The sequence below is a fragment of the Cnephaeus nilssonii genome (genome assembly GCF_951640355.1).
Source record: "Cnephaeus nilssonii genome assembly, chromosome: 6".
Lineage (NCBI taxonomy): Eukaryota > Metazoa > Chordata > Mammalia > Chiroptera > Vespertilionidae > Cnephaeus > Cnephaeus nilssonii.
Genome location: NC_137077.1, coordinates 59,808,913 through 59,833,909, shown reverse-complemented (window position 1 = coordinate 59,833,909; position 24,997 = coordinate 59,808,913). Strand labels below are relative to the sequence as shown.

The 24,997-nt window shown below is 43.8% G+C and overlaps 1 protein-coding gene and 1 pseudogene across 2 annotated transcripts in view; one reads left to right on the top strand and one right to left on the bottom strand.

Moving 5' to 3' along the window:
* LOC307100959 (uncharacterized protein C12orf56) overlaps nt 1–24,997 on the top strand; it is a gene marked incomplete at its 3' end in the record, with an annotated part of 70,813 nt that overhangs the window by 19,086 nt on the left and 26,730 nt on the right. Inside the window, exons 2-5 of the mRNA XM_079773638.1 lie at nt 2,410–2,569; nt 12,967–13,039; nt 18,487–18,895; nt 24,622–24,695. Coding sequence (XP_079629764.1) covers nt 2,410–2,569; nt 12,967–13,039; nt 18,487–18,895; nt 24,622–24,695 — 716 coding nt within the window. The remainder of the gene's footprint in view (nt 1–2,409; nt 2,570–12,966; nt 13,040–18,486; nt 18,896–24,621; nt 24,696–24,997) is intronic.
* Nucleotides 20,267–21,783, bottom strand: LOC307101986 (annotated as a pseudogene). Its single transcript has 2 exons — nt 21,657–21,783; nt 20,267–21,570 (listed from the first exon to the last, which is right to left on the bottom strand). The product of its transcript is annotated as an uncharacterized misc_RNA (transcript).

Here is a 24,997-nt window from a genome sequence, read left to right as displayed (position 1 = left end):
ACTGTCACCTCCTCTCCTGACCCCACTGAGGCCCTTGGGCCCGGGCTGGGATGGGGAACTGGGGGTGGGTGACGGTGGATGCAGCCCCTTTCCCAGGGGGACCAAGGGTCAGCTCTCTCCTCAGCGCCAGCGGCCAAACTCCTGTGGTCCCTCCGCCCCCTGTCCCCCCCACTGGCCAACCTCCTGCCATGGTCCCTCCCCTGGCCGGCCAACCTCCCGCAGTACCTCCCCCCACCCCCCTGCACAAATTCATGCACCGGGCCTCTAGTTATTATATAAGACTAGAGACCCATTGCATGGAATTCATGCATGGGGGGGCGTTCCCTCAGCCTGGCCTGCACCCTCTTGCAATCTGGGACCCCTCAGGGGATGTTGGAGAGCCAGTTGTTATGACATGCACTGACCACCAGGAGGCAGACAGTCAACTCAGGAGCTGCCCCCTGGTGGTCAGTGCATTCCCACAGGGGGGAGCGCCCCTCAGCCAGAAACTGGGCTCACAGGTGGCAAGCACAGCAGCAGCGGTGGGAGCCTCTCCCACCTCTGAGGCAGTGCTAAGGATGTCCAACTGTTGGACATCCCCCAAGGGCTCCCGGACTGCGAGAGGGCACAAGCTGGGCTGAGGGAACCGTCCCCCCCCGCCCCCCGACCAAGTGCACGAATACAAGATACAAACCTGTATAATAATAATACAAGAATAAACTGTGTTTGCATACTCACAACTATAAACCAACTTTTGCCCCACCCTGATGTATAAAATATATAATGTGCCAAGAATATGCCAACTATAAGCCAAGAATAACAAGAGATTCAGTAATCTGAAATAGGCCTAGATATTTGTATTTTTTACAAACTACATAGGTAAAACTGACATAATCCCCCACTAAAAATTTACTGGCCTACAAGGTGGTAAATTCAAATTGAAAACAAGACTGTCACCAAGTCAATATTTTGGATAATATCTGAAATTATGACTGACAACAATCTGCTATTGTCTAATATGATCAGGCCAAGCACCACCAAGACTGATAAATAACAACATATTGTAGATAGGAAGGACACTGACAAATCTCCAGAGACTTCCCATAAAACACATAATTTCTAAAATGTTTATACTATTTTATCTATGCAAATCTAACCTAAGGAAAGCTGAGCATCTCTTCTGATTGGACAGCTTTTCCCAAGCAATTTATAATAGTAAACTAGAGGCCCGGTGCATGAAATTCGTGCATGGGTGGGGGTTCCCCTCAGCCTAGCCTGCACCCTCTCCAATCCAGGATCCCTAGGGGGATATCCGACTGCTGATTTGGGATTGGGCCTAAACCGGCAGTCAGACATCCCTCTCACAATCCTGGACCACTGGCTCCTAATCGCTCACCTGCCTGTCTGCCTGGTTGCCCCTAACTGCCCCCTCCCTGCCTGCCTGGTTGCTCCTAACTACCCCCCCCCACTGGCCTGGTCACCCCTTACTGCCCCCCCCCCTCGCCGGCCTGGTTGCCCCCAACTGCTCCCCTCTGCCGGCCTGGTTGCCCCATGCAGCCTGCTGTTCAGTCGTTTGGTTGTCCATCACTAACCCCCTGCTGGCCTGGTCGCCCCATGCAGCCTGTTTGTTCAGTCATTTGGTCGTCCCTCACTAACCTCCCTGCCGACCTGATCGTCCCACAGCCTGCTTGTTCAGTTGTTTGGTTGTCCCTCACTAACCCCCCTGCCAGCCTGGTCATAGGCAGCCATCTTGTGAGGGCGTGAGGGTTAATTTGCATATTACCTCTTTATTATATAGGATAGACCAAATAAAACTAACTGCTTTAAATACTTCTCTTCCTATAAGTTAAGAAACAAATCTTTGTGATTTTCTTTCAGGGGCTCCCTGGGGAAAGTATTTACTGAGACTTTTTCTCTTTTTAATCAAGAATAGAAAATAGAGCACTTTGGAAAGAAGAGAAAGCTCTTTACGATCAGGAAACTTCCAATAATTCCAACCTGGATGCCTGTGTTCACAGAATCTTTATAGTCTGTTCCTACAAATGGATATTATCTCCTACCCAGAAAAATTCTAGTTTAAGCCCAATTAATTAAAAAATTTTAAGACCTTTTTTAAAAAATTTTTTTTTTTTTTCAAAATGGAAGTGGGGCAATATATTTTAACAAACAAAAACACTGTTACTATTTACTTAGCAATCCTATAGTGTGTAAAAAGTTTCTGGGTTCTGTTGCTGAGCACACTTTTAGTGAGGACTAAAACAAATAGAGGAGAATTGGGAAACCTAACAACAAAAAGAAGAAAGATTTGCCAGGGAAAAAATAAAAATAAAGAATGCAGTTTAAACTTGCCCTAAGCTTTGGGGATTTCTTATCCCAGAAAACATAAGCAGTTGTATTTGTCTTCAGTTAACTCATTTTTTTTTTTTTCAGATTGATGATTACCCAGAATTTTTGAGTCCACAAGATAGAGAAATCAACCAACACATAAGGATCATCTATTCAACTGTTTTGAAAAAAGAATGTGAAAAGTCAAAAGATTTCAGAAAATTCTTATTACCATTTCACCATGCCAATGTTAACAACAAAAAAGGTATGTAATATACTTCTTAAAGTAACACAAGAAAAGATACATTTCTTTTTGAGGCAAAAAAGATAATAATGTTCTTTTTTTCTCCCCAACTTTATTGAAGTATGATTGACAAATAAAAGTTTTGTATATTTAAGGTATACAGTGTGATGTTTTGATATACATTGTGAATGATACCACAATCAGGCTAATTAAGATATCCATCACCTCACATAGTTGCGTGTGTGTGTATGTGTGTGTGTGTGTATGTGTGTGTGTGTGTGTGTGTAGTGAGAACTCTTGAGATATACTTTCTTTGCAAATTTCAAGTACACAGTACATTATTATGAACTATAGTTACCATGCTGGACATTTTGGTCTCCAGAACTTATCCTATATAATAAAAGCCTAATATGCTAACTGTCCAGTCGTCTGGTCATCCATTCAACCAAAGCATAATATGCTAATGATATACTAAGGCCACTCAACCGCTCATTATGATGTGCACTGACCACCAGCGGGCAGACGCTCAGACTGGTAGGTTAGCTTGCTGCTGGGGCCCGGCAGATCCGGACTGAGCGAGATGGGCCAGACATGCCCTGGAGCCCTCCTGCGGTCCCTCCCAGCTAGCCAACCTCCCGCATCCCTCCCTGGCCCCGATTGTGCACCAGTGGGGGTCCTTCAGCTTGGCCTGTGCCTCTTGAAATCTAGGATCCCTTGGGGGATGTCGCAGAGCCAGTTTCGGCCCAATCCTGCAGGCCAGACTGAGGGACCCCACTGGTGCACGAATTTGTGCACTGGGCTTCTAGCTTATAACTGAAAGTGTTCCCTTTGACCAACATCTACCGTTTCTCTCCACCCCCAAACCACCATTCTATTCTCTGTTACTATAAATTTGCCTTTTTAAGATTCCATGTAAGTGAGATTATACAGTATTTGTCTTTCTGTGGTTTATTTCACTTAGCATAATGGCTTCCAGGTTCATCTATGTTGTCACAAATGACAGTATTCCTTCTTTTTAAAGGCTGAATAATATTGCAGTGTGTGTGTGTATGTGTGTGTGTGTATCTTCTTTATCCATTCACCTGTTGCTGAATACTTAGATTGTTTCCATGTGTTGGCTACTATAAATGCTGCTGCTATGAACTTAGAGTGCAGATATGTCTTTGAGATAATTATTTTATTTCTTTTGCATATATACCCAGAAGTGGGACTGCTGAATCATACGGTAGTTTTATTTTAATTTTTTGAGGGACCTTCATACCGGTTTCCAGAATGGCTGTACATTCCCACCACCAGTGTACTTCCTTACCAACACTTATCTTTTCACTTTCTTATAAAACGAGGTCATCTTAACAGGGGTGAAGTGACATTTCATTATAATTTTGATTTGCAGTTCCCTGATGATTAGAGGTGTTGGGAAGATAATGTTCTTGACATTGAGGAGGAGCTGACCAATCCATTACAACAGCATAGTGTCAGGGCGTAGTGTGCCATGAATAAGGATATGTCGAAAGGAAGGAAAGAAAGAAAAGAATGGAAAGGAATGAGGGAGGGAAGGAAGTCTGGGAAAGAAAAAAAGAAAGAAAATGAGAGAAAGAAGGATGTTCACTAAATACTGGTGTTTTAAAATACAGAATGAGTTAGAATCTGGATTCCATGTGGTCAGTTCCTGTTTGATTTTAATAATCTTATTAACACCACTAGAGGCCTGGTGCATGAAATTTGTGCACGGGGGGGGGGGGGGCCCTCAGCCCAGCCTGCACCCTCTTCAATCCAGGACCCCATGGGGGATGTCCGACTGCCGGTCTAGACCAGCAGTCGGACATCCCCCTCACAATCCTGGACCACTGGCTCCTAGTTGCTCACCTGCCTACCTGCCTGGTCGCCCCTAACTGGCCCCCCTGCCATCCTGGTCGCCCCTCACTGCCTCTGTGTGCCAGCCTGATCACCCCTAACTGCCCCCCCCCACCGGCCTAGTCACCCCTCACTGCCCCCCCTGCCAGCCTAATCGCCCCCAATTGCCCCCCCCCCCGCCAGCCTGATCGCCCCTCACAGGCCCCCCGCTGGCCTGGTCGCCCCACATAGCCTGCTTGTTCAGTCATTGGTTGTCCCTTGGGCTGGCCCTGGGTGGCTGGGCAGCCGACATCCGAGGCTTGCCTGCGCCTTGGGCCGGCCCTGGGTGGCTGGGGGGATGAGGGGACTGGGGGACTCCGGAGGCAGGTGCATAGAGCGGCCGGACCCGCCTGAGGGGGGGCCTGGCCGTGCCGCGCGCCTGCCTCCCCGGTGGGGCTGGGGGGACTGGGTGCCTCCATCTTGTGGCTGTGGGTGCCTCCATCTTTGAGGGCATGGCAGTCAATTAGCATATTCCCTCCTTATTGGCTGTGGGTGCCGCCATCTTTGTGGGGGCATGATGGTCAATTAGCATATTCCCTCTTTATTAGATAGGATAGATTTAAACAGAAAACCGAGTGAAGAAGTGCAGGGGTAACTGGAAGATTGTGTCCCTGGCTTAGGGAGAAGTCCTGATAGTTATCTCTGTGCTCCCTCTCACCAGCAAGGGAGGCCAAGGTCCTGCCCTGATAATTATGGCTTATTATGGTTAATACCAGCATTCACGCTTCATTCAAAAACATTTGTTGGGAATCTGTTTACCCAAGAATGGTGATACATACCTTCATAAAAAGATGAAAAATCACCTTTAGATTTTGTATTTAGGGAGTTCTGCCACTGATGCAGGTCGTTTTCCTGTAGTACCCAAGGAGATCTAGAAACTCCACAGTAGGGTAGGGTAGGAAGGGGAGGATAAGGAGTTAGGACTCCCTGTGCTCACCTGGCTCATCCAAAGCTGCCTTGCTTTTATGTTTCACATTTTGGGCTTTACCTAAATGTTTCTTGTGGATTAGTTTTAAAAATTGAAAGATGAATGAATAAAAGTAAGAAATATAGTACAGCATTACCCTGCTTACTTTCAATATTTATATATATATATATATATATATATATATATATATATATATATATATATATATATATATCTCCATCCATCCATGAATATAAAGGAATTCTTTAGGGTATTGATTCTCATAATTGGTAGCTGGTGAAAAGCAGAGAAAAAGAGCATGGAGTTTGGATTCAGCTAAGCCTAGACTTGAATCTTAGCTCTCACCTTTCCTGGCTGTGTGACCTTCTCAAGTCACTTAACCGTTGTGAGCCTCAGTTTTCTTTCTTTGTTATTATATTCACAGGGTTGTTGTATTACACGAAATAATGTGGGCAGGACAGGGCACACAGCAGGAAAGCAGTTACAATCTCATCTGTCGCATAGAATGAGAGGGAAGAATGAAGTCTGAAGTGGCTCCTGGATAGGCCCTTCCATTTCTGGCTTCCATTCAGAGGAGCTAGACCATCCCATGCCAGCCCATGCCCTCTTCATCAGACTTCACTCCAAGTCAGACTCAGAGCCTCTTCGAGTACTGAATAGGTACAAAGTGTGAGAAAACTGTCCAGTGTTTTACACTCTCATGGACGAGCACTGCTCCATGCTGACACTCTATGGCATGGCAACTGTGTGTAGAAGTTGTTATAATTAGAAGACTTATTAAATCCCTGGGTACTCACCAGGTCTCTTGTCACACTAACTAGGATATCTAACTGGTGTTGGTTGCCTTAAGTGAATATTTATCCTTGTCCACAGCATCATGATTCTTGGCTTTTTCCCCCCTCCCGACATTTATAAGACAAAAACACACATTAAAGTAGCGAATTGCAGGTAGAAATTCTATGAACTTTAAATTCCTAGAAACTTTGCGAATTATGTTAAAAGAAGTGAATAATTAAAAAAAACACACCACACTTATCTGATGTTCATGCACATGGTTACTTATAGAATTATACCTCTCCCCAACTGTTTTTTACTTTCATCTCAGAAGGCACCATCTGGCACTTTTACACAATGACTTCTGAAAACACGAAACTGCCATTGTCACAGGGAGTCACACAACACACATTAGAGGATAAGAACTGTTCCCCCTTTGGAGCTTGCCAACAGTAACACGCTCTGTGTTCCTGCTCTCCACGGCGCCTGTTCCCTGGGTAGGTACTGCTGTGCACAGAGGACCTGTGGCTCTCCTAGACACGCTGAAATATGTGGTCCTGAAGCAAGAGAGAGGCTCCAACCTGTCTGCCCATCTGTTTGACAATAGCCAGCACTAAAGTCTTCAGTGTTCGTGGTGATGTCCTGCCTAGAGAAGCAGCACACATAAACTACTGGGCATTAGATAAAGACCATGATTAGGATGGACTCCAAACCTCTTGGGTGGAAAGCCTCGGGAATATTTGTGCCATGTGGCAAAGGTGCTTACACTCCAGATAACTGGGTTATCTTAACAGAGGAAGCTCAAAATTACAAATAATCCTATCTAATAATAGACAAATATGCAAATTGACCATACCTCCGACACACCCACAAGCCACGCCCACCATCCAATCAGAGCAAGCATGCAAATTAACCCAAACCAAGATGGCTACAGCCACAGAGAGCAAGGTTTCCTAGGTAACAGAGGAAGCCAAGCTTTCTGCCTGCCCTTGCCAGGCCTAAGCCTCCACTCAAGCTACAAAGTTTCAATTATAGAAGGTAAACAAATTCAAACAAATGGTGGCAGAATGGAGCTTGAGAGAGCAGGCCAGGGTTGCCGGCGGCAACAGGGGAAGCAAAGCTTTCCGCACACCCTGGCCGGGCCCAGGCCTCCGCTTAAGGCTACAAAGTTTCAATTATAACCCCAACAGAAATGGCTGCCGACCTTGGAGGGAGCCCCAGGCTTGGCTCCACTCCAGGCTACAAAGTTTCAATTGTAGGAGGAAAATAAATTCCAGATACCAGGGCCTCTGCTTGCATTGCCAGGGGGCGTGGCCCGCCTGCAAACCACCACAGGCCCCTCGCTCAGGCCGCCCCACACCCCAAGGGAACCCCCATCTGATCCGGGACGCCCTTCAGGGCAAACCAGCTGGCTCTCACCCCTGTACCAGGCCTCTATCCTATCTAATAAAAGAGTAATATGCAGATTGATCATCACTGCAACAGACAATATAGCTGCCCCCATGTGGTCAAAGATCCTGCCCCCATGTGGACACAAGATGGCCACCACAAGATGGCCAGCAGGAGAGGGCAGTTGGGAGGCACCCGGCCTGCAAGGGAGGGCAGTTGAGAAGGACCAGGCCTGCAAGGGAGGGCAGTTGGAGGTGATCAACCCTGCAGGAGAGGGCAGTTAGGGGTAACCAGGCCGGCAGAGGAGGGAAGTTGGGGGCAAACAGGCTGGCAGCAGAGTGGTTAGGGGGTGATCAGGCTGGCAGGCAGAAGCGGTTAGGGGCAATCAGGAAGGCAGGCAGGCAAGCAGTTGGGAGCCAGCAGTCCTGGATTGTGAGAGGGGTGTCTGACTGCCCGTTTAGGCCCGATCCCACCAGGATCGGGCCTAAACGGGCAGTCGGACATCCCTTGAGGGGTCCCATATTGGCAAGGGTACAGGCTGGGCTGAGGGACAACCCCCCTCCGTGCACGAATTTCGTGCACCGGGCCTCTAGTTTATCATAAAAATTCTCAGTTTCCTGATGACACTTTTAGTGGGATTCCTAATCAGGCCCAATTTTTCTGGAGATTCTGAGAAAAAGAGGCTTTTCTCAATCATATACATGTGTGCTTATATGGGCCACAGTTAACACTTTGAATTGTACTTTTTATGTGTGTGTGTGTGTGTGTGTGTGTGTAATTTTTATTTTAAATCTAAAACAGCTATTTTCTAAAACCACTGATGTGGGATAAAACTAAAACAACAGAGCACTGATAAGTCTCTCAGGTTTAGTGTGTGATTTTTACATAAACTTGGCACAGAGATAGAGTTTGAAAAATATAATCGAACCTCTTGCAGTTAAGAAAGCAGATGCATTCTTTTTGCAATGTCGTTTCTAAAACTGTCTCTCAGCCATCCAGCATTACTGAACATGCCATCAGATATACACTGTGCTAAATGGCTGAAGGACTTCCGACATAAGCTACTAAGAAGAGTGTCAGCTTCTGTGTGCACACTAGAGAATTCTTGGCTGATAACTCTATTATCTATCACCTGTAGTCAGGCTCTCTTGTCACTGTTGCCTTATACCTGCCAACTTCTAGTCATTGGCTTCCAGGAGACCAGGCATTCCATCAACTGTAGAAGGCCATACTTCATTTTTCAGTGGAGTGCACAGATGAACCTGAGATTCTCCACACCACTGTTACAAATGAAAATTTAAAGCTAGCCTTAACTGGTGTGGCTCAGTGGATAGAGCGTCGGCCTGTGGACTGAAGGGTCCCGGATTCGATTCCGTTCAAGGGCACATGCCCAGGTTGTGGGCTCGATCCCCAGTAGGGGATGTGCAGGAGGCAGCCGACCAAGGATTCTCTCTCATCATTGATGTTTCCATTTCTCTCTCCCTCTCCCTTCCTCTCTGAAATCAATAAAATTATATTTAAATTTTTTTTAAAAAAAATTAAAGCTATCATAGAGAGAGGCAGGAACATCGATACCACAGTTGTTTGGTCACAACCTTTTAATGACCTCATACAAAAAAAGAGCAAGTTCAAGTTTGGTTAGTGAACTTGGATGAGATCAGGTTTAAGACAACATAAAGCTAGGTCCAGGTTGTTGTTTAGGTAGTACCGCTTCCTAATAGAGAAGGCTTAGTGGTCTCTGAGGCTTCCCAGCATACCATCAGGGATATGCTCTATGTTGCTAGTTCTTCTCTAAGCAGCTTGTTCCCTGGGTAGGTATTGCTGTGTAGCTGGGACCCCTGTGGCTCTCCTCCTAGACACTGTAATATGTGGTCCTGAAGCAAGAGCTAGGCTCCAACCTGTCTGACCTCTGGGCCACCTGTGCTATGTCCTTAATTCCAGCACCAATCAGAGGCATAAGGTCTGTCACATTTAGTACCTATATTTTTGAAATGCCTACTATTAGAAGTGTCTTTGACAATTGGGGTCTTAAACAGTTATGTATTGTAAAGGTTCTTAGTTTGCAAGTAGAAAAAAATGGATTCTGCCTATCTTAATGCCAAAGGGAATTCATCAGAAGGATTTTGAAATTGCTAGGGGATCAAAAGGGGAACAGAAGAGCCAAATAATGGAAGACTAGGAAGCAGGGGCCTTTATAGTCTGTGGGGGAACACCTTCTTTTAGGGTCCAGTCAGCTTAAAAGACTCCTAGCTCTGCCTCTCAGGTCCAAAGGTCACAAGTCTAAGGGGAAACATTGATCGGCCAGTTTGGATTAGAAGTGCATCCTTAGACCATTCCGCTATGGCTAGGGCAGGGGTAGATCTGGGTTTTGTAGGGATTAAAACTGATACAATTTGCAGATCCCTCTTTAAGAAAAAGAGTTAGAACACCATGCACAATGACTGCAGCACTCCAAAGAAACCTGGCAGAAGAAATCACAAATATAAAGTGCCTGTGGCCACTCCCCACAAGGGGAAGTGAGACTGAAGAGAAACTGAAGTGGGAAGTGCCTGTGGTCTTAAATGATGGTGATTAAAATGTGTTTCCTTTGCACATTTTGTACAAACATTTGAACACATGGTTAGGGTCTCTCCTAAGACTTTGGAAGGAACTCATGCAAGTGAGAGGCACTGAAGCTTAATCATCATTATTTTTATGTAAGGAGCTGTAGCAGTCGGGACCGGCACCTGTGGTAACTATAGGAAGAGGACAGTTCCTCAAAAAAGGAAGGTCCTGGGAAGACAAAATGACAGATGACCACTATACCCTGATCCTCTCCAAAGTCACCTCCTGCAGCTGCAGGTTCCTGAAGAACACTTTTTATCATTAAACCCACTGCCTCAGGTTCCCAGGTGGTTTTCAATTCGGATGAGCTATGCTGGACGTCAAGGGGGCTGTGCTGACCTCTTAGGCCTAGACCAGAGCAAACCTTAGCGTCCTGCACCCTCCATCTTCCTACAGATGCCATCCAGCATCATCCCTGGGCCTCCACTGCGAGAGGGTTCTTTCTCTCAGGCATGGAGGTGCCTTGAGCTTCTCTCAGACCCACAGGAGTAAAAGACAAGAGTTACACAGAGCAGTTCAAAAGGAAATGGGTCAAACTCAGTGAAAGTACACTTAAGATTTTGCATTTCATTTGATGTAAGTTTAATCTCAAAAGAAAAATAAACTGGAAAAACGGAGAGGGAGGAGGAAAGGGAAGCAAGCAAGCCAAGAAAGGAAACGTGTAAAAGAGCCAGGGAAATCCCTGAAAGGAATTCTGTTGGGCTTTCCCTCTTTCCCTCCCTTGCTGTATGGATGGCTTGTGCATCCTTGACTCAGCCTCCTCTTCTACAAGGATGGGGAGGTGGTCAGACAGGGGACATGGAGTTTCTGTGGGAGGTCAAAAGGTGTGGCTAATGCTGACCTCTTGCAGAAGCTTATGGAAATGTAAATTTAGTTCTTGTCAGATACTATTATCTATATATATAAAAGCCTAAGTGACCATCCGACTGTTTGACCGTCCGATCGGTAGCTATGACGCTCAATGACCACCAGGGGGCAGACGCTCAATGCAGGAGCTGCTGAGCTGCACTGACTGGCAGCTGCAGTTCTTGGGTGATGCACCCGGAACCAAAGAGGAGAGAGCCCAATTCCAGGGTACGTCACTCGAGAACTGCTCTCTCGCAATCCAGGACCCTTCGGGGGATGTCAGAGATCCGGTTTTGGCCTGAATCCTGCAGGCCAGGCTGAGGGACCCCACCAGTGCACGACCCGGGCCTCTAGTAGTCAATAATCTATATATATAAAACCCTAATATGCAAATAGACCGAACGGCGGAACAACCAAACAACCGATCACTATGACGTGCGCTGACCATCAGAGGGGGCGCTCAGAATATGGTGGGTGTTGGCAGCAGGCAGCAGAGCACAAGGTGGGATTATGGAGTAGGTGAGCGGGAGTGCTAGATCAAGGTGGGGCGCCAGTCGCTGTCATAGGGGTGAGCCTCTGGTGGTTACTGAAAATTCTTTGCTCCTGTGCACTGTGGTCCCGCCTGGCACTCGCACCTGCTGCCAGCGCTGGCCCCGCTTGCACTCACTGCTGGTTCTGGAGCCGCTGCTCGCATCCGCTGCTGGCGCCTGGTGCCGGCCCTGATTGCTCAGCACCGTCAGCAGGTGTGAGCGGTGGCTGCTGGCCCCGATCTCCCCTGAGGGCTTCTCCACCTCCTCCTGCTCCTGAGGGGCAATGGGGGCAGCAGCGGCTGCTCACACCTGCTGACAGCACCAGTGCCGCTCACACCCCCTGCTGGTGCCGGCCCCAATCGCTCTGCACAGTCAGTGGGTGTGAGTGGGGCCCGCGCTGTCAATGCGTGGGAGCGGCGGTGGCAGGAGTGGGGCTGCTGGCAGACAGGAGACTGGGGGCCATGGCGGTAGGGACCGGGCGGGGGCACGGAGGATGGGCTGAGACCCGCCCCTGTGTCCACCGCAGCCTCGCAGCCCACAGTTCCTTTCAAGGTGCATGAATTCATGCACTCGGCCCCTAGTCTATACATATAAAAGCCTAAATGACCATTTGACCAGTAGCTATGATGCACATTGACCGCCAGGGGGCAGACGCTCAATGCACAAGCATGGAGACATGGAACAGAATGATGAATCTCAGAGGGAAGGGGGGTGGTGGGAGAGTGGGAAGAAGATTAACCAAAGATCTTATATGCATACTAGAGGCCCAGCACATGGATTTGTGCACTGGTGGGGTCACTCGGCCTGGCCTTTGGGGATTGGGCCGAAACCGGCCCAGTGGTGGGTCCCTCGGCCTGGTCTGCGCCCTCTTGCAATCTGGGACCCCTTGGGGGATGTTGGACTGCCAGTTTCAGCCCAATCCCTGCAGGCCAGGCCGAGGCTCCCTTCCGGTGCATGAATCCGTGCACCGGGCCTCTAGTTATTACATATTATTATTAGAGATTACTTATTAGATACTTATTAGAAATTATTATTTATCCCTCCAAATAAACAAACAAAATATACTCACATAATGGAAAGGACATGACAATTTTCTTGTTGTAAGTTATGGTTGGTTCTTTGAGTTTTACTTTAAATTCAGCTAATGTTATTGCATACTTACTCTGCCAGGCATCATATTATCCCATTTTCGTTCACAGAATTATCCTCATTTTTACTGAAGATATTGAGGCCAGAGGAATAAAGTAACTTGTAAGGTGTGCTGAATTTGAGCACACAGGCTTTAATGTCAAAGCCAAAGCTCTTTTTGTTTCATCATGGTGCCCGGCTTATAATTTTGTGCTTGTAAGTTTTGTGAGAATTTATGAGCTCTCATAGAATCAGTGACTACATCTTCTTTATAAACTCAATCAAATTATGTAATTAACTACCAAATAACTTTTCTTTCCTTTTAGTCAAGGAAGAGAATAACGGCCCTGTCTTATGGAGAGGCAAAGAGCCTAAAAGTCTGGATGAATCCTCTGTCGGGTGAGATTGTTGTTTGGCGTATGTTTTTAACTTGCTAACCAAAACTTATTTCCCATTTCAAATTTTTCTTAATGGTTTTCCTCTACTAATGGCTTTGGAGTTCTGTTTATCTCATATATGTAATAATAAAGAAGGTATTTTGAGAGAACTTGCTTTAAATTCAAATCTGGTTAGTTAAATAGTAAAGTATAATTTTTCTCATTTCAACAGATTATATAAATGCCAAAAAATAAATAATTGATTACAATTAAATTAAAAAACATTTATTGAGCGCTGGTTGTGTGTGGTGAATACAGAGTAAAGCATAGTTCCTGTCTTTGAGAAGCTGATTCTAACCGGGATACATGATATTTGCATAAATAAAGATAATACAATGGATACATGCTATATGTCATCAATGAGTTTGAGCAAATTGTCAAAGAGATTTAAAGAGGGGAAGGATTGCCTTCACTGGTTTGGCTCAGTGGATAGAGTGTCGGCCTGCAGACTGAGAGGTCCCAGGTTTGATTCTGGTCAAGGGCATGTACCTTGGTTGCGGGCATATCCCCAGTAGGGGGTGTGCAGGAGGCAGCTGGTCGATGTTTCTCTCTCATCGATGTTTCTAACTCTATCCTTCTCCCTTCCTCTCTGTAAAAAATCAATAAAATATTTTTTAAAAAAAGAGGGGAAGGATTATGTTCAGTTCTGGGAAGAATCAAGATGCCAGACGATAGTTTGTGAAGGATATTGCAAATGGAGGTGGAGTTATTGCAGTTGAAGAGAACAGCAGAAGCTAAGATTGAGGCAGGGGAAAATGGAATATGTATTAGGAAAGGTAAGCAGCCTAGTGTGATTTAAAAATACACCATGATTACTAAGTATAAAGTTAGGAGGTAAAATTGGGCCCATATTTTGGAGGGCCTTACAAATCCAGGGGAAATTTTACATGTCGTTTCATAGGACATGAGAAAACTATTGAAAATTTTGAGCCAGAGAACATGATAAAAATCACTCTTACAGAAAATAACCTGACAGTTGTGCTGAAAATGACTGACACAGGGAGAGACCAAAGGTTGGTGGGAAGCAATAAGAATCTGAATTGGGCTAGTGGTAGTGGGAATAAAGAAAAAGGGATGGATGAGAGAGATTGGGGAAGTAAAAGCTACAAGACTGTCAGTTGGTTTAAGGAACATAGGAGAGATGGAGAGATAAGCCACTGTGGTTTCAAGCTGGGATGACTGCAAGGCGATGCCTTTCAGAGAAATAAGGATGTCAGGAGGGCTCAAGCCCAGTACTGGTTTGCACAGGTTAAGCGTGAGGGCCTCATCTGGTGGAGAAGTTCATCTGGCTTTGAAATTTCAGTCTGCACAGTGGGAAAGAAGTCCAGGTATAAATTTAGAAAGGAACTTCCTAAGCTTCATAACTCAAAGTGTGATTCTGTTACACAGTCAGTATCTAGACATTAGGAGGAGGAGGGGAGCATAGCATTCTAACAGCTGTGAGTCAAGAGATACATGTGGAAAATTAATGGGGGTTGAGGCCTTGAAAGACAGGATAGGAAAACACTGCAAAATGCTGCAAAGGAAAAGTGAACTCCGGGTGGGGAGTATTCACACACCTGTGGTACCACACTGCGCAGTAACATAGGCTGCCGAGAAGCGGCCTTGGTCCACTGCACTGTCCCTCACCCTCACCTTCTCTTGCTGTTTTATCAAGATGACCTACAAGGTCTCTTCTAAATCTAGATTTCATTATTATAACTTCCTTTCTCACCAAAAATTGACTTTTGGTTTAGGAAGATTCTTTTTTTCTACTGGGAATACATCACCAATTTGCTTTACACCATTTTAACTTTACAACCAACTATTCTGGAAGAGAAAGTTGGTTATAGTAACTGTAATTTTCTTACAGGTTTTTAGGGTTTAAGGAGTTAGCTTTAAAAATGATCTCTGTATTCATGTCAGGGTTCTCAAGGCTTTGGAGGTTTTGATTACATTGGAAGCTGAAACATCAGAAAAACTTACTGGCTAAGAAAGGTTGATGAGTGTTCTGTTTCGCATTGCAAGCCATCCAAGACACGGAGTGCATCCCAAGACCTCTTTGTAATGCTGGTATTGTTGAAGGGACCAACAGTCAGTGTAACCACATTCCTTCCTCTAGGGCAGTGGTCGGCAAACTCATTAGTCAACAGAGCCAAATATCAACAGTACAATGGTTGAAATTTCTTTTGAGAGCCAATTTTTTTAAACTTCTTCTAACGCCACTTCTTCAAAATAGACTCGCCCAGGCCGTGGTATTTTGTGGAAGAGCCACACTCAAGGGGCCAAAGAGCTGCATGTGGCTCGCGAGCCGCAGTTTGCCGACCACGGCTCTAGGGTTTCTCAGTGGGGTGCTATTGGCATTTTGAGTGGGACTCTTCCTTGCTGTGCAGAACAGCCCCACACAGTGTAGGACTTGGCTTCTCTGGCTCTTGCCCACTAAATGCTAGTAATACTCCCCATCATTGTGGCAACTAAAACACAGCACCACACTTTCCAGCAAAACCACCCCTGTTGTTTCTAGCTGACAACACACTTGCAAAGTTTGTTTGCATTTCCCATCCTGTGCTCTTGCTCCCTTCTCCGTGAATTCCTCTTTCTAGCCTTCCCTAGTACGCATCCTTGCTCTCCCTATACAATTCTGTACTTGGGTTTTGATTGACACCACAATGTGATAACTTAATAATACAAATTTAAACTGGTTCCCCCTTCCCTGGGATTTCCATTTTAACTGGCATCAAAGCCAGAAGCTCAAGGAAAGCTCTATTAGTAGAATTTTGTTTAACAGATTAAATTTTTTTTTATTGATTGATTTTTGAGGGGGGGAGGGGGAGAGAGAGAGAGAGAGAGCGAGAGAGCGAGAGAGCGAGAGAGAGAGAGAGAGAGAGAGAGAGAGCGCAATTTGTTGTTTCACTCATTCATGCATTCATTGATTACTTCTTGTATGTGCCCTGATTGGGGATCAAACCCACAACCTTGGCATATCAGGAGGATGCTCTAACCAACTGAGCTACCCGACCAGGGCTTTGACACACAATAAACTGTATTATTTAAAGCACACCATTTGATACATTTTTTTCTTATACATATACCAGTGAAACCATGACCACAATTATTAGCTATCGCTCCTTGCTACACCATGGCCTGGAAACTTTTTCAAGTTAGTATGTTGGGGCAACTGTTAGTTTTCACCTTGTTTCCCACTACTCAGAGCTCACCCTCTTATGTTGTCTGATGTCCAGTGTCTTAAAAGCTGTTTTTTTTTCTTTCTTCGTGTATTTTCCTAGTTTTTGGTTGTTTCAGGTGGGAGGTATGTTTAGTCCCAGTTATTCCATCTTGGCCTGAAGTAGAAGAAAACTAGTAGAATTTTAAGCATATATCAATATATAAGGAAAAGGATTTGGACCGGTTTCAGATCCTTCCTAGAGCCAGTGATGGTTCCAGAATTTCAATAGAAGAGATTCCATAAAAGAGGGGAATCAGGTGACACATGTACTTAGAATGTATGTTTACTTGGAGTGGCTTGAAGCTCTTTTTCCTTTGGTAGCACGGATGCACTGTTTTTATGTAGTGTGCATATAAATTTATCGTGGTGGCTTGTTCGGAGTGGGGGTGCTGGCTATTGAAGATCTTAGGGAGTGAGGGGCATGAATGCCCCCTCCCCTTGGCCTCTGTCTTTGGAAGCCTGCTGTTCCAATTCAACTCACCAGCTCCAGTTCCAGACTGTGATAATGAAGATAACCCTGAAGCTGAGAAGGACCCCAATTATCAAAGAGTCATATATGCCTACTAGTCTGCCTTTTACAAAAAGATAAAACCAAAACACTTTTAGAAAACTTTCTTAACAAAGTTGAGTATCTAAAACAAGATTAGGGAGTCATTTCAGTAGGAGAGCTCATTTCTCCAAGCACTCCTGCTGTTTGAGGTTAGATTGGCTATGGAGCTTGAACTTGCTTGAATAAGCCGGAATCTGGGACACTCTTATGTGTTGTTACTTTGAGATTAGTTTGTGCTCTCCGCAGCCTGCTGGTTAGGCTATGCGAGGAGACAACCCAAAGGCTTTGGAGTGTGGGAATAAAGCCCACCTGGAATAACGGCAAAAATTCATGGTTTTTTCAAGCCTGGCCTTGCATCAGAATCTCTCTAGGGCTCATAGAGAGTTTCCTGAACTCCACCCTAGGCACTAATAGGAGCAATGGGACTCAGTAATCTGGTTTTCGAAGCTCTCTAGATGCTCCTGTGAGCTAGCTACCAAGGTTTGGGAATTCCTGGGCCAGGTAGTCAGATTACTCCTGGATTATTGAGACTTCTGAGTTCTACACCCACAATATATCTCTAATCCATCAACATTTTTTCTTATATTTTTAACATATTAATCTAATAATCTATTTCAACTTGATAGGTTTTTAGCTCCCACGAAACTAAACACTCCATTTTCATATTATTGAACTACTTTCTTATCCTTTTAAAGAGTTTCTTAAATCAATCATTTTTTTCTAATTTACCATTTTTCTTGATAGAATCAATATGGTAGCCTATATGTACGTTTTATTCCTAGCTGAACTTACACCTAACAGGTTTTTCTGAAGCTGTTCAATTCTGCCTGTTGCTTTTTGGACTGTGACTTTTAACCTGACATTTTCAGCCTCAAAGAGTTTATCTGTCTTTGAAGCAGAGGGGAAAAGGAGAGAAATGATTTGTGCATACTTTTGATTTTGGAGTTCTCTTTCCCATTTCACTCATCTTTTTTTCCCTTTGTGGCTGTTTTCTCCCTGGAGATACATAATCAGCTCATTAGAATAACACTTGACTTTTAGCAACTTAGTTTTATAAACATGAGGTTGACAAGTGCAAATTCAAGGTTCTAGAACTCTTACTTAGTAATGAACTGTTTTTTAATCAGACTAGTAATGAAGGGCGTTATTGAATTTCAAATGAAGGATACAGTTTAGTTTTAGGAGTTGGCTTATTTAACTAGTCAAGCAGTAATGACCATGGCATTTTCATTTATGCTGCCAAAACATATCTCCATATGAATTGTGTTTTTTTTTTCTTTATAGGATCCATTAGAAATGCAGAGTGAAAGAAAAACCAGGTTTTAGAAGTAGAACGAAAAGTCCTTTCAATGGAAATATTGGACTTCGTGAAGGACAGGCACAATTCTTTAGATATAGAAAGTATTTCTTTAAATGACATTGGGTAGAATTTTATTTCTGAAAGCAGAAAAGTATACTGCAGAATTGTGCCATATCTCCCCTGGGTCAGTGTGTAAGCAAGTGAGATTAAGTCACCCCCTTCTCTTAAGCATTCCTTTTATGGGAAAACATTCATTTCAGAGTCTTAAGCTGCTGTAGTTGGGGCATTGGTGTCTCCTTGCTCCTTACTATTCAATTCTGAATATCACGTTTAATGCTAAATTCTACCTGACAGGTGCCACCAAGAGAGCAGCACACTGTCCAAGGACTCGACTCTCTGTCCTCCTTCAGACCTCAAGAAGCTGTCCCTTCAAGGTCAAAGTGCCGGTCGACCCCTACCTACGCCCTCCAGGAGGAGCTGTCAGTCCACAGCAGCCCCTGGCCAGGCTGTCAGCGTGCCATCTTGCACCACAAACACAAAAGGACCCAGGGGACTTCCAGATCACAAAGACTCTCTGAGTGAAATCCCTTTCAAGTGCAATGGGAACGGAAATGAGCTTTACTTAGGAAATTCCTCCCCTGCCTCCCTTTTACAAAGCAACCCAAACCTAGAGAAAAAAGAGTCAGAACTTCATTTGTACATTATTTCCACAACGTCATCAATATTTCTGCACTTAAAAAGTTCATGGAACAATTATATTATAGTAAGTTGTCCTCATAGGTTAACCTTGACTTGAGTATTGTTTTTTTACACCCTGCTCTACCTTCCCATTTTGGAAATCTAACCTTGGAATTTAATAATATTGTGAAAGACAAAATGCCCCGGACAATTAAGGAAGTGAATTTATTCAGCGATTGCAATAGGGAAAATGCTCATTAATGAGAAGCATCTGTCCTAAAGAAAAGGAGAGAGACCTGGGTTCTATAGAGGCAGATAAATAAGGGAGTCATCAGTGAGTCCCATGAGAATCATGGGGAAGGAGACAGGTCTTATCTCGGGATATGTGTGAGCGGGGTGGTCTTTTGCACTTAGCTGGGGTGATTTCTCAACCACTTCTGTTTTCAGAGAGCACAGAGCTTAGATAAAGGTCAACATTGCCAGTATGTTTCTGTGTTTCTTAGCTATGCTAGTGAAAGAAGGTTGATGGGAGTCATTGTTATAAGATCGAATAATTTTATGGAAACCACCTAGTCTGTGTCCTTTTTAAATGAAGGAATGGAAGCGCAACCATAAGTGACTACTCAAGATTATACAGTAAGTTTAGGGGCAGAGTCAGACTCCCATTTAGGGATCTTTTTATTACACCAGGCTCAGTTTAAAAATAAGAAATTTAATAAAAAAGTAACATGGTCCTTTTCAGTGATATATAATTTTTATTATTGATCTTTTAACATAAGAATATTAAGAAATATGAAAGGCTGTTTTCACTCCAAAGAAGCTAGGAAGCAGGGGGTTTTATAAATGGCTATAAATGGTGAAAAATTTCAAGAAAACTCTATTTTCTCCCCTTCATAGCACAGTTAGAATGTTCAATGTTTAAATTAAATGTTAAATATTTAAATTTTCTCTCTAAATTTTTAAACAGCTTTTTCCAAATTAAGAATGTAAATGAATCACAAAGGGGGAAATCCGTGTCTATGAAAAGAAGGCCTCATCTGTTCTAAAAGAAAAACGAAAACTTAATTGGCTTTAAAAAAAGACTTCCCTGAATTGACTAACTCTCAGTTTTAAATATGACTTTTTAATTCTGCAGCAGAGGCATGGTTGGGACAAGTCAGATAGACCAATTTATAGTCTTCTGATAATAAACACAGTAACAATAACGAACATGTATTGTTACTATCCAGTAGGAACTGTTCTGATCTTTCTTTCCCTCCCTCCCTCCCTCCTTCCACTCCTTCCTTCCTCCCTCCCTTCCTCCCTCCCTCCCTCCCTCCCTCCCTCCTTCCCTCCCTCCACTCCTTCCTCCTTCCCTCTCTTTCTCTAAAACAATGGTGTTTAATGGGAACCAGAGATATGGTTATAATTACATAGTCTGTCACAAAAATCCTGTGTGTGGTCAGGAGTCGGAAGGTTATAAAATAATGAGAGTCACACTGTGTATAGAAAACCTGTTCCAGAACCTCGGGAGACAGGCTAATATGGCATTTCTGCAATCCTGTCTGTGGTCACCCCTGGAGTCCATCTTGCCAAGGCCAATCTGCTTGAAGTAATCTCGGTCCACACCACCCTGGCCACCTCGGAGCCCCCATGGTCCCTTCTTCGGCCTAGATAGCTGCCCTAATTATAGCCTCCTCTGCCACCACGGCGACCATCTCCATAGCTACCCCCACCAGAGAGCATCCTGGTTCCTTCCTGGGCCGTCTAGTTTAGGGGCCTTACACGGTGGCATTCATTCCTCCAAGAGGAGTTCAGACTCTCACATGTAGGATTAGGACACTTCCAGTCTCCAGCTCGCTGCTATCCTTTACCGCCACCACCTCCATAGTCTCCATGGCCCATGGGTCCTCCTGGCCCTCCATGACCACTGCCACCACCCCGACTGAAATCTGCTCACTGAGTAGCAAATGAGACCTTGATAGGGATTCTCAGAGAATTCTTTACCACCAAACCAGTCGATAGCTGCCTTAGCAGAAAGTGGGTCATACCATTGCCTCTCCCTTCATCTTGCCCATTTCCCTGTCTGTGTTCAGATTAGTCATGGCTGTTCTGTTTTCTTATTTGTAATCTTGCCCATGCCTTGCACAAAGAAGCTGTTGTTGTCGGAATTATTCCGTTCAGAATCATGATGTCATCCTTGGCCCTGAGGCCCACCAAACTTATTGAAGCCACCACGGTCATTTCCACTCACACCACCCCTGCCTCCATGGCCACCTCCATGACCTCTGGTTCACAGCCACCTTGCTGCAGTTGTAACCGCTGCTACTGCCGTGACCTTGTCCCCCACGGTCCTGCTGGCCTCTCCTGTGGCACTGCCACCACCACCACTCTGGTCCTGATTTCGATAACCACTGCCACTGCTGCCACCTCATGGGGGGCTGATCTTGGCGACAGTTACCTCTACTACCCACCCCCTCTGCCACCTCCACTGCTACTCTTGTACTGGTCCTGCTGTCCATAGCCCTGAGGAGGATTATGGGAGCTTTGCTGTGCACCACAGCTAGGCTGTTGTCCACCACAGCCTGACTGCTGAACATCGTCCCACGCTGGGGCTGCCCGTAGTTGCCGCTCTGAGAAATGCTGCTGTAACTTCCCAAGGTGCTGCTAGGAGCCGGCTGCTGGCCATAGCCAGGGTAGGACTGCTGCCCAAAAGATGAGAACTCTGGCCACTGCCACAGCCAGCAGCTGAGCCATATCCCTGGGGAGCTGACCGAGTGCCTTAGCTGTTCTGGGTTTGTCCTTACGTAAGAACCCTAGGTGCTCTGGCCATAGCCTGGAGTGTCCCCTGGACTGGCTGTAGTCACCATAACTCTGCTGTCTATAGGACTGATTGCTTTGCTGGGAAGCCGCCCTATGGATTGCTGCCCAGGCTGGAAGGCCTGTCACATAGCTTTGAGTTGCTTGTTGAGTATGGTGGTCGTTTGAGGCCATGTCGGTACACATGCCTGATGCTTTCTGTATATTAACCCATTCAATCTGTACAGCAACCTTATGATGTAGGTCTTTTATTCTCATTTTATAGATAAGGAAATTAAGGTACTGATATATGCAAGTTTGCACAACTGGTCTAGAGCTAGGATTTGAAACCAGACACTGATTTTTTTCTTTCTGTGACTACTGAAATAAAACCTCTGGGTAGAGGCTTATTACTTGGTGAGTACTATAATATAATATTAAAAGTAATGTTCTATCCTTTGAAAGATGGAAAATGAATAAGTAAATATTTCATACATAAATGATGGTTAGCATTCACTTTTGTAAGAATAAAATATTAATTCGATATAAACATTTAAAAGTTGTGCCTTTTTGTGACATTGTTGAATTTTCTCATCAGGCAGGTCTTCTTTGGTTAGTCTTAGTGATATCTTCATAAGTTTTAGGAAATTAAAAAAATCCAATCAGTCAGACTTATCTTAGTTAACTGATCTCCTGTGCCTTGAGATCTAGAATGATCTTTCATGTTGAAGCAGGGAAATGCTCCTGGGAAAAGGAATTGAACATTTTAACTCTCTATATTTTCGGTTAAAATTAACCTAAATAATCCAATTAGAAATTAACACTCATTTGGATTTTAAGAGTTTCCAAAGAGTTGAGTCTCCTTTGGTAACCCATTATATTTGTAACTTTCACTAAAAATAATTACATTTGGGTTGTTTCGCATCTCAAATTCTTCAAAAATGAAATGTGCTTGAAACATATATGTTCATGTTGACCAATGTCACCCAATAAATTTAATAAATTTAAAAAAATGAAATGTGGCAATTCTTTGCCCTTTATATATTGTGAAGATAGCTACTAGAAAGCTAAAGAACTAAGGGATATTTCCAAATTAAAATTCTAGATTTAAGGCAAGCATAAACATTTGGAAAGGAAGAAAATTAGCTATTTTAAAACTTAGAGCACATCTGTAATACTTTCAACAATAAGATTTGAAAATAAAAACAAAACAAAACAAAAAGGCCAAAGGAAATGAGAATTTCGAAAGTAGCAAGGGAAAGGATAAATAAAAGGTCAACCTGTGGAATGGAAGAAAATATCTTCAAACCATATGTATGATAAGGAGTTGATAAAATGTATAGGAACTTATACAGCTCAATTGCAAAATGTATAAGGGACTCATACAACTTAATCCACTTAAAATTGGGCAAAGGACCTGAATGGACATTTTCCCAAAGAAGATGTACAACTGGCCAACAGGTACACAAAAAGATGCTCAACATCAATAATCATCAGGAAAGGACAAATAAAAAGTCACAATAAGATATCAACTCATATCTGTTAGAACAGCTTTCATCAAAAAGATAAGATAAATGTTGGTAAGGATGTGGAAAAAGGGAACCATAGTGCACTCTTGTGGGAATGTAAGTTGGTATAGCCAGTATGGAGAACAGTGTGAAGGTTCCTAAAAAATTAAAAATAGGCTTACCATATGTCCAGCAATTCCACCCCCAAATACTTAGAGCAAGGACAAAGTTGTACGAAAAAACACATATTGCCCTGGCTGGCTTGGCTCAGTGGCTAGCGTCCGCCTGCCCACGGTAGGGTTGCGGGTTTGATTCCCATTCAAGGGCATGTACCTGGGTTGCAGGTTTGAACTCCAGTCTGGTTGGGGTGTGTGCGGAAGGCAACCAATTGATGTGTCACTCTCACATGAATGTGTTTTCTTTTCTCTCTCTTCCCCCTTACCCTTTCCCTTCCACCCTGTCTAACAATCAATGGACAATATCTTCCGGTGAGGATTAAAAAAAAGAAAGAAAAGAAAAAGCACATATTCCGCTTGTTTGGAGTAGTAAATCAGGAACATTTCAGAAATTTCTTCTGAAATAATCTGTTAAGCCTCAACATAAATAAAAGGTCAGAGAACTTGTTGAACACTACCTGACCTTTTGTTTTGAGGACCCAGAATAAATGGAAAATGATAACACTAAATATCTGAGGAAAAAATAACCTCATTAATAGGAGAATAGTTAAATTATTGTATAACTGTGCTATGGAATACTAGGAAATCATTTAAAAGATTGAAGTAAACCTAAATACACAGACACGAAAAACTCTACCATGTATTAAGTGGAAAAAACAGCCCCAGATCAATATATGTGCTATAATTTAGCTAATATTAAATATATATTATAAAAATGTATCATCTAATATTTATATGTATACATTGTAATTAGTATGCTTTTATTATTATTTTTTTGTTGTTCATTTCAGAGAGGAAGGGAGAGGAAGAGAGAGAGATAGAAACATCAATGATGAGAGAGAATCATTGATCGGCTGCCTCCTGCACACCCTATACTGGGGATTGAGCCCACAACCCGGGCATGCGCCCTTGACTGGAATCAAACCCGGAACCCTTCCGTCCGCAGGCTGACACTCTAGCCACTGAGCCAAACCAGCTAGGGCTAGTATGCTTTTACATGCCGAAAGGATATAAACCAAACTGATAATAGCAAGGTACTTTGAATAGCGGGATAGAAGTAGGGAGAGACTAGGAACTTTTGTCTCTTACTTTATACATTTCTGTACTATTTAATTTTGATAGGTGATTTTATTTTATAATAAGCAAACTAAAATTATATTTAAAACTTCAAAATTTTATATAAGGAAAATATTCCCTGTGGTATTATCAAACACTGGAATGAATTATATAAACAAATCATGTACTGTAGAAGGCATTAAAGAATAGATCTATGATATTGACTAAAAGTAGGGGGAATTGATTTTCAGTAAACAAAATTTCTAACTATTTCTACTTTATTCCTCTTTCAGAAAGCTACTCTTTTACAAGATCCTCTATATGTTAGTGAGCTCAGTCTTGCTATTGGAGGTCAAAAGCCATACAGGTAAGGAGTGGTGATATGACAGAGTTCCATGGAGGAGTGTGCTCTCCGCTATGCCTCTCCTAACCCTATGTTGCTGACATTACATTGAGCCTCTACCTCAACTCCTGTCCTGAATTTTAGGCCTGCAAACACTATTACCCACTGGACATCACCTCTTGTAGGTTCCTTAAAGTCAGCATATTCAAAACAGAACTCGGCATCTTCCTTCTGGAACCTAACCTTCCTCTTTTGTTTCCTAACACGGGGTATGATGTTATTACCCCCAGATCACTTAAACCAGGAGGTCACCTTTACCTTCTCTC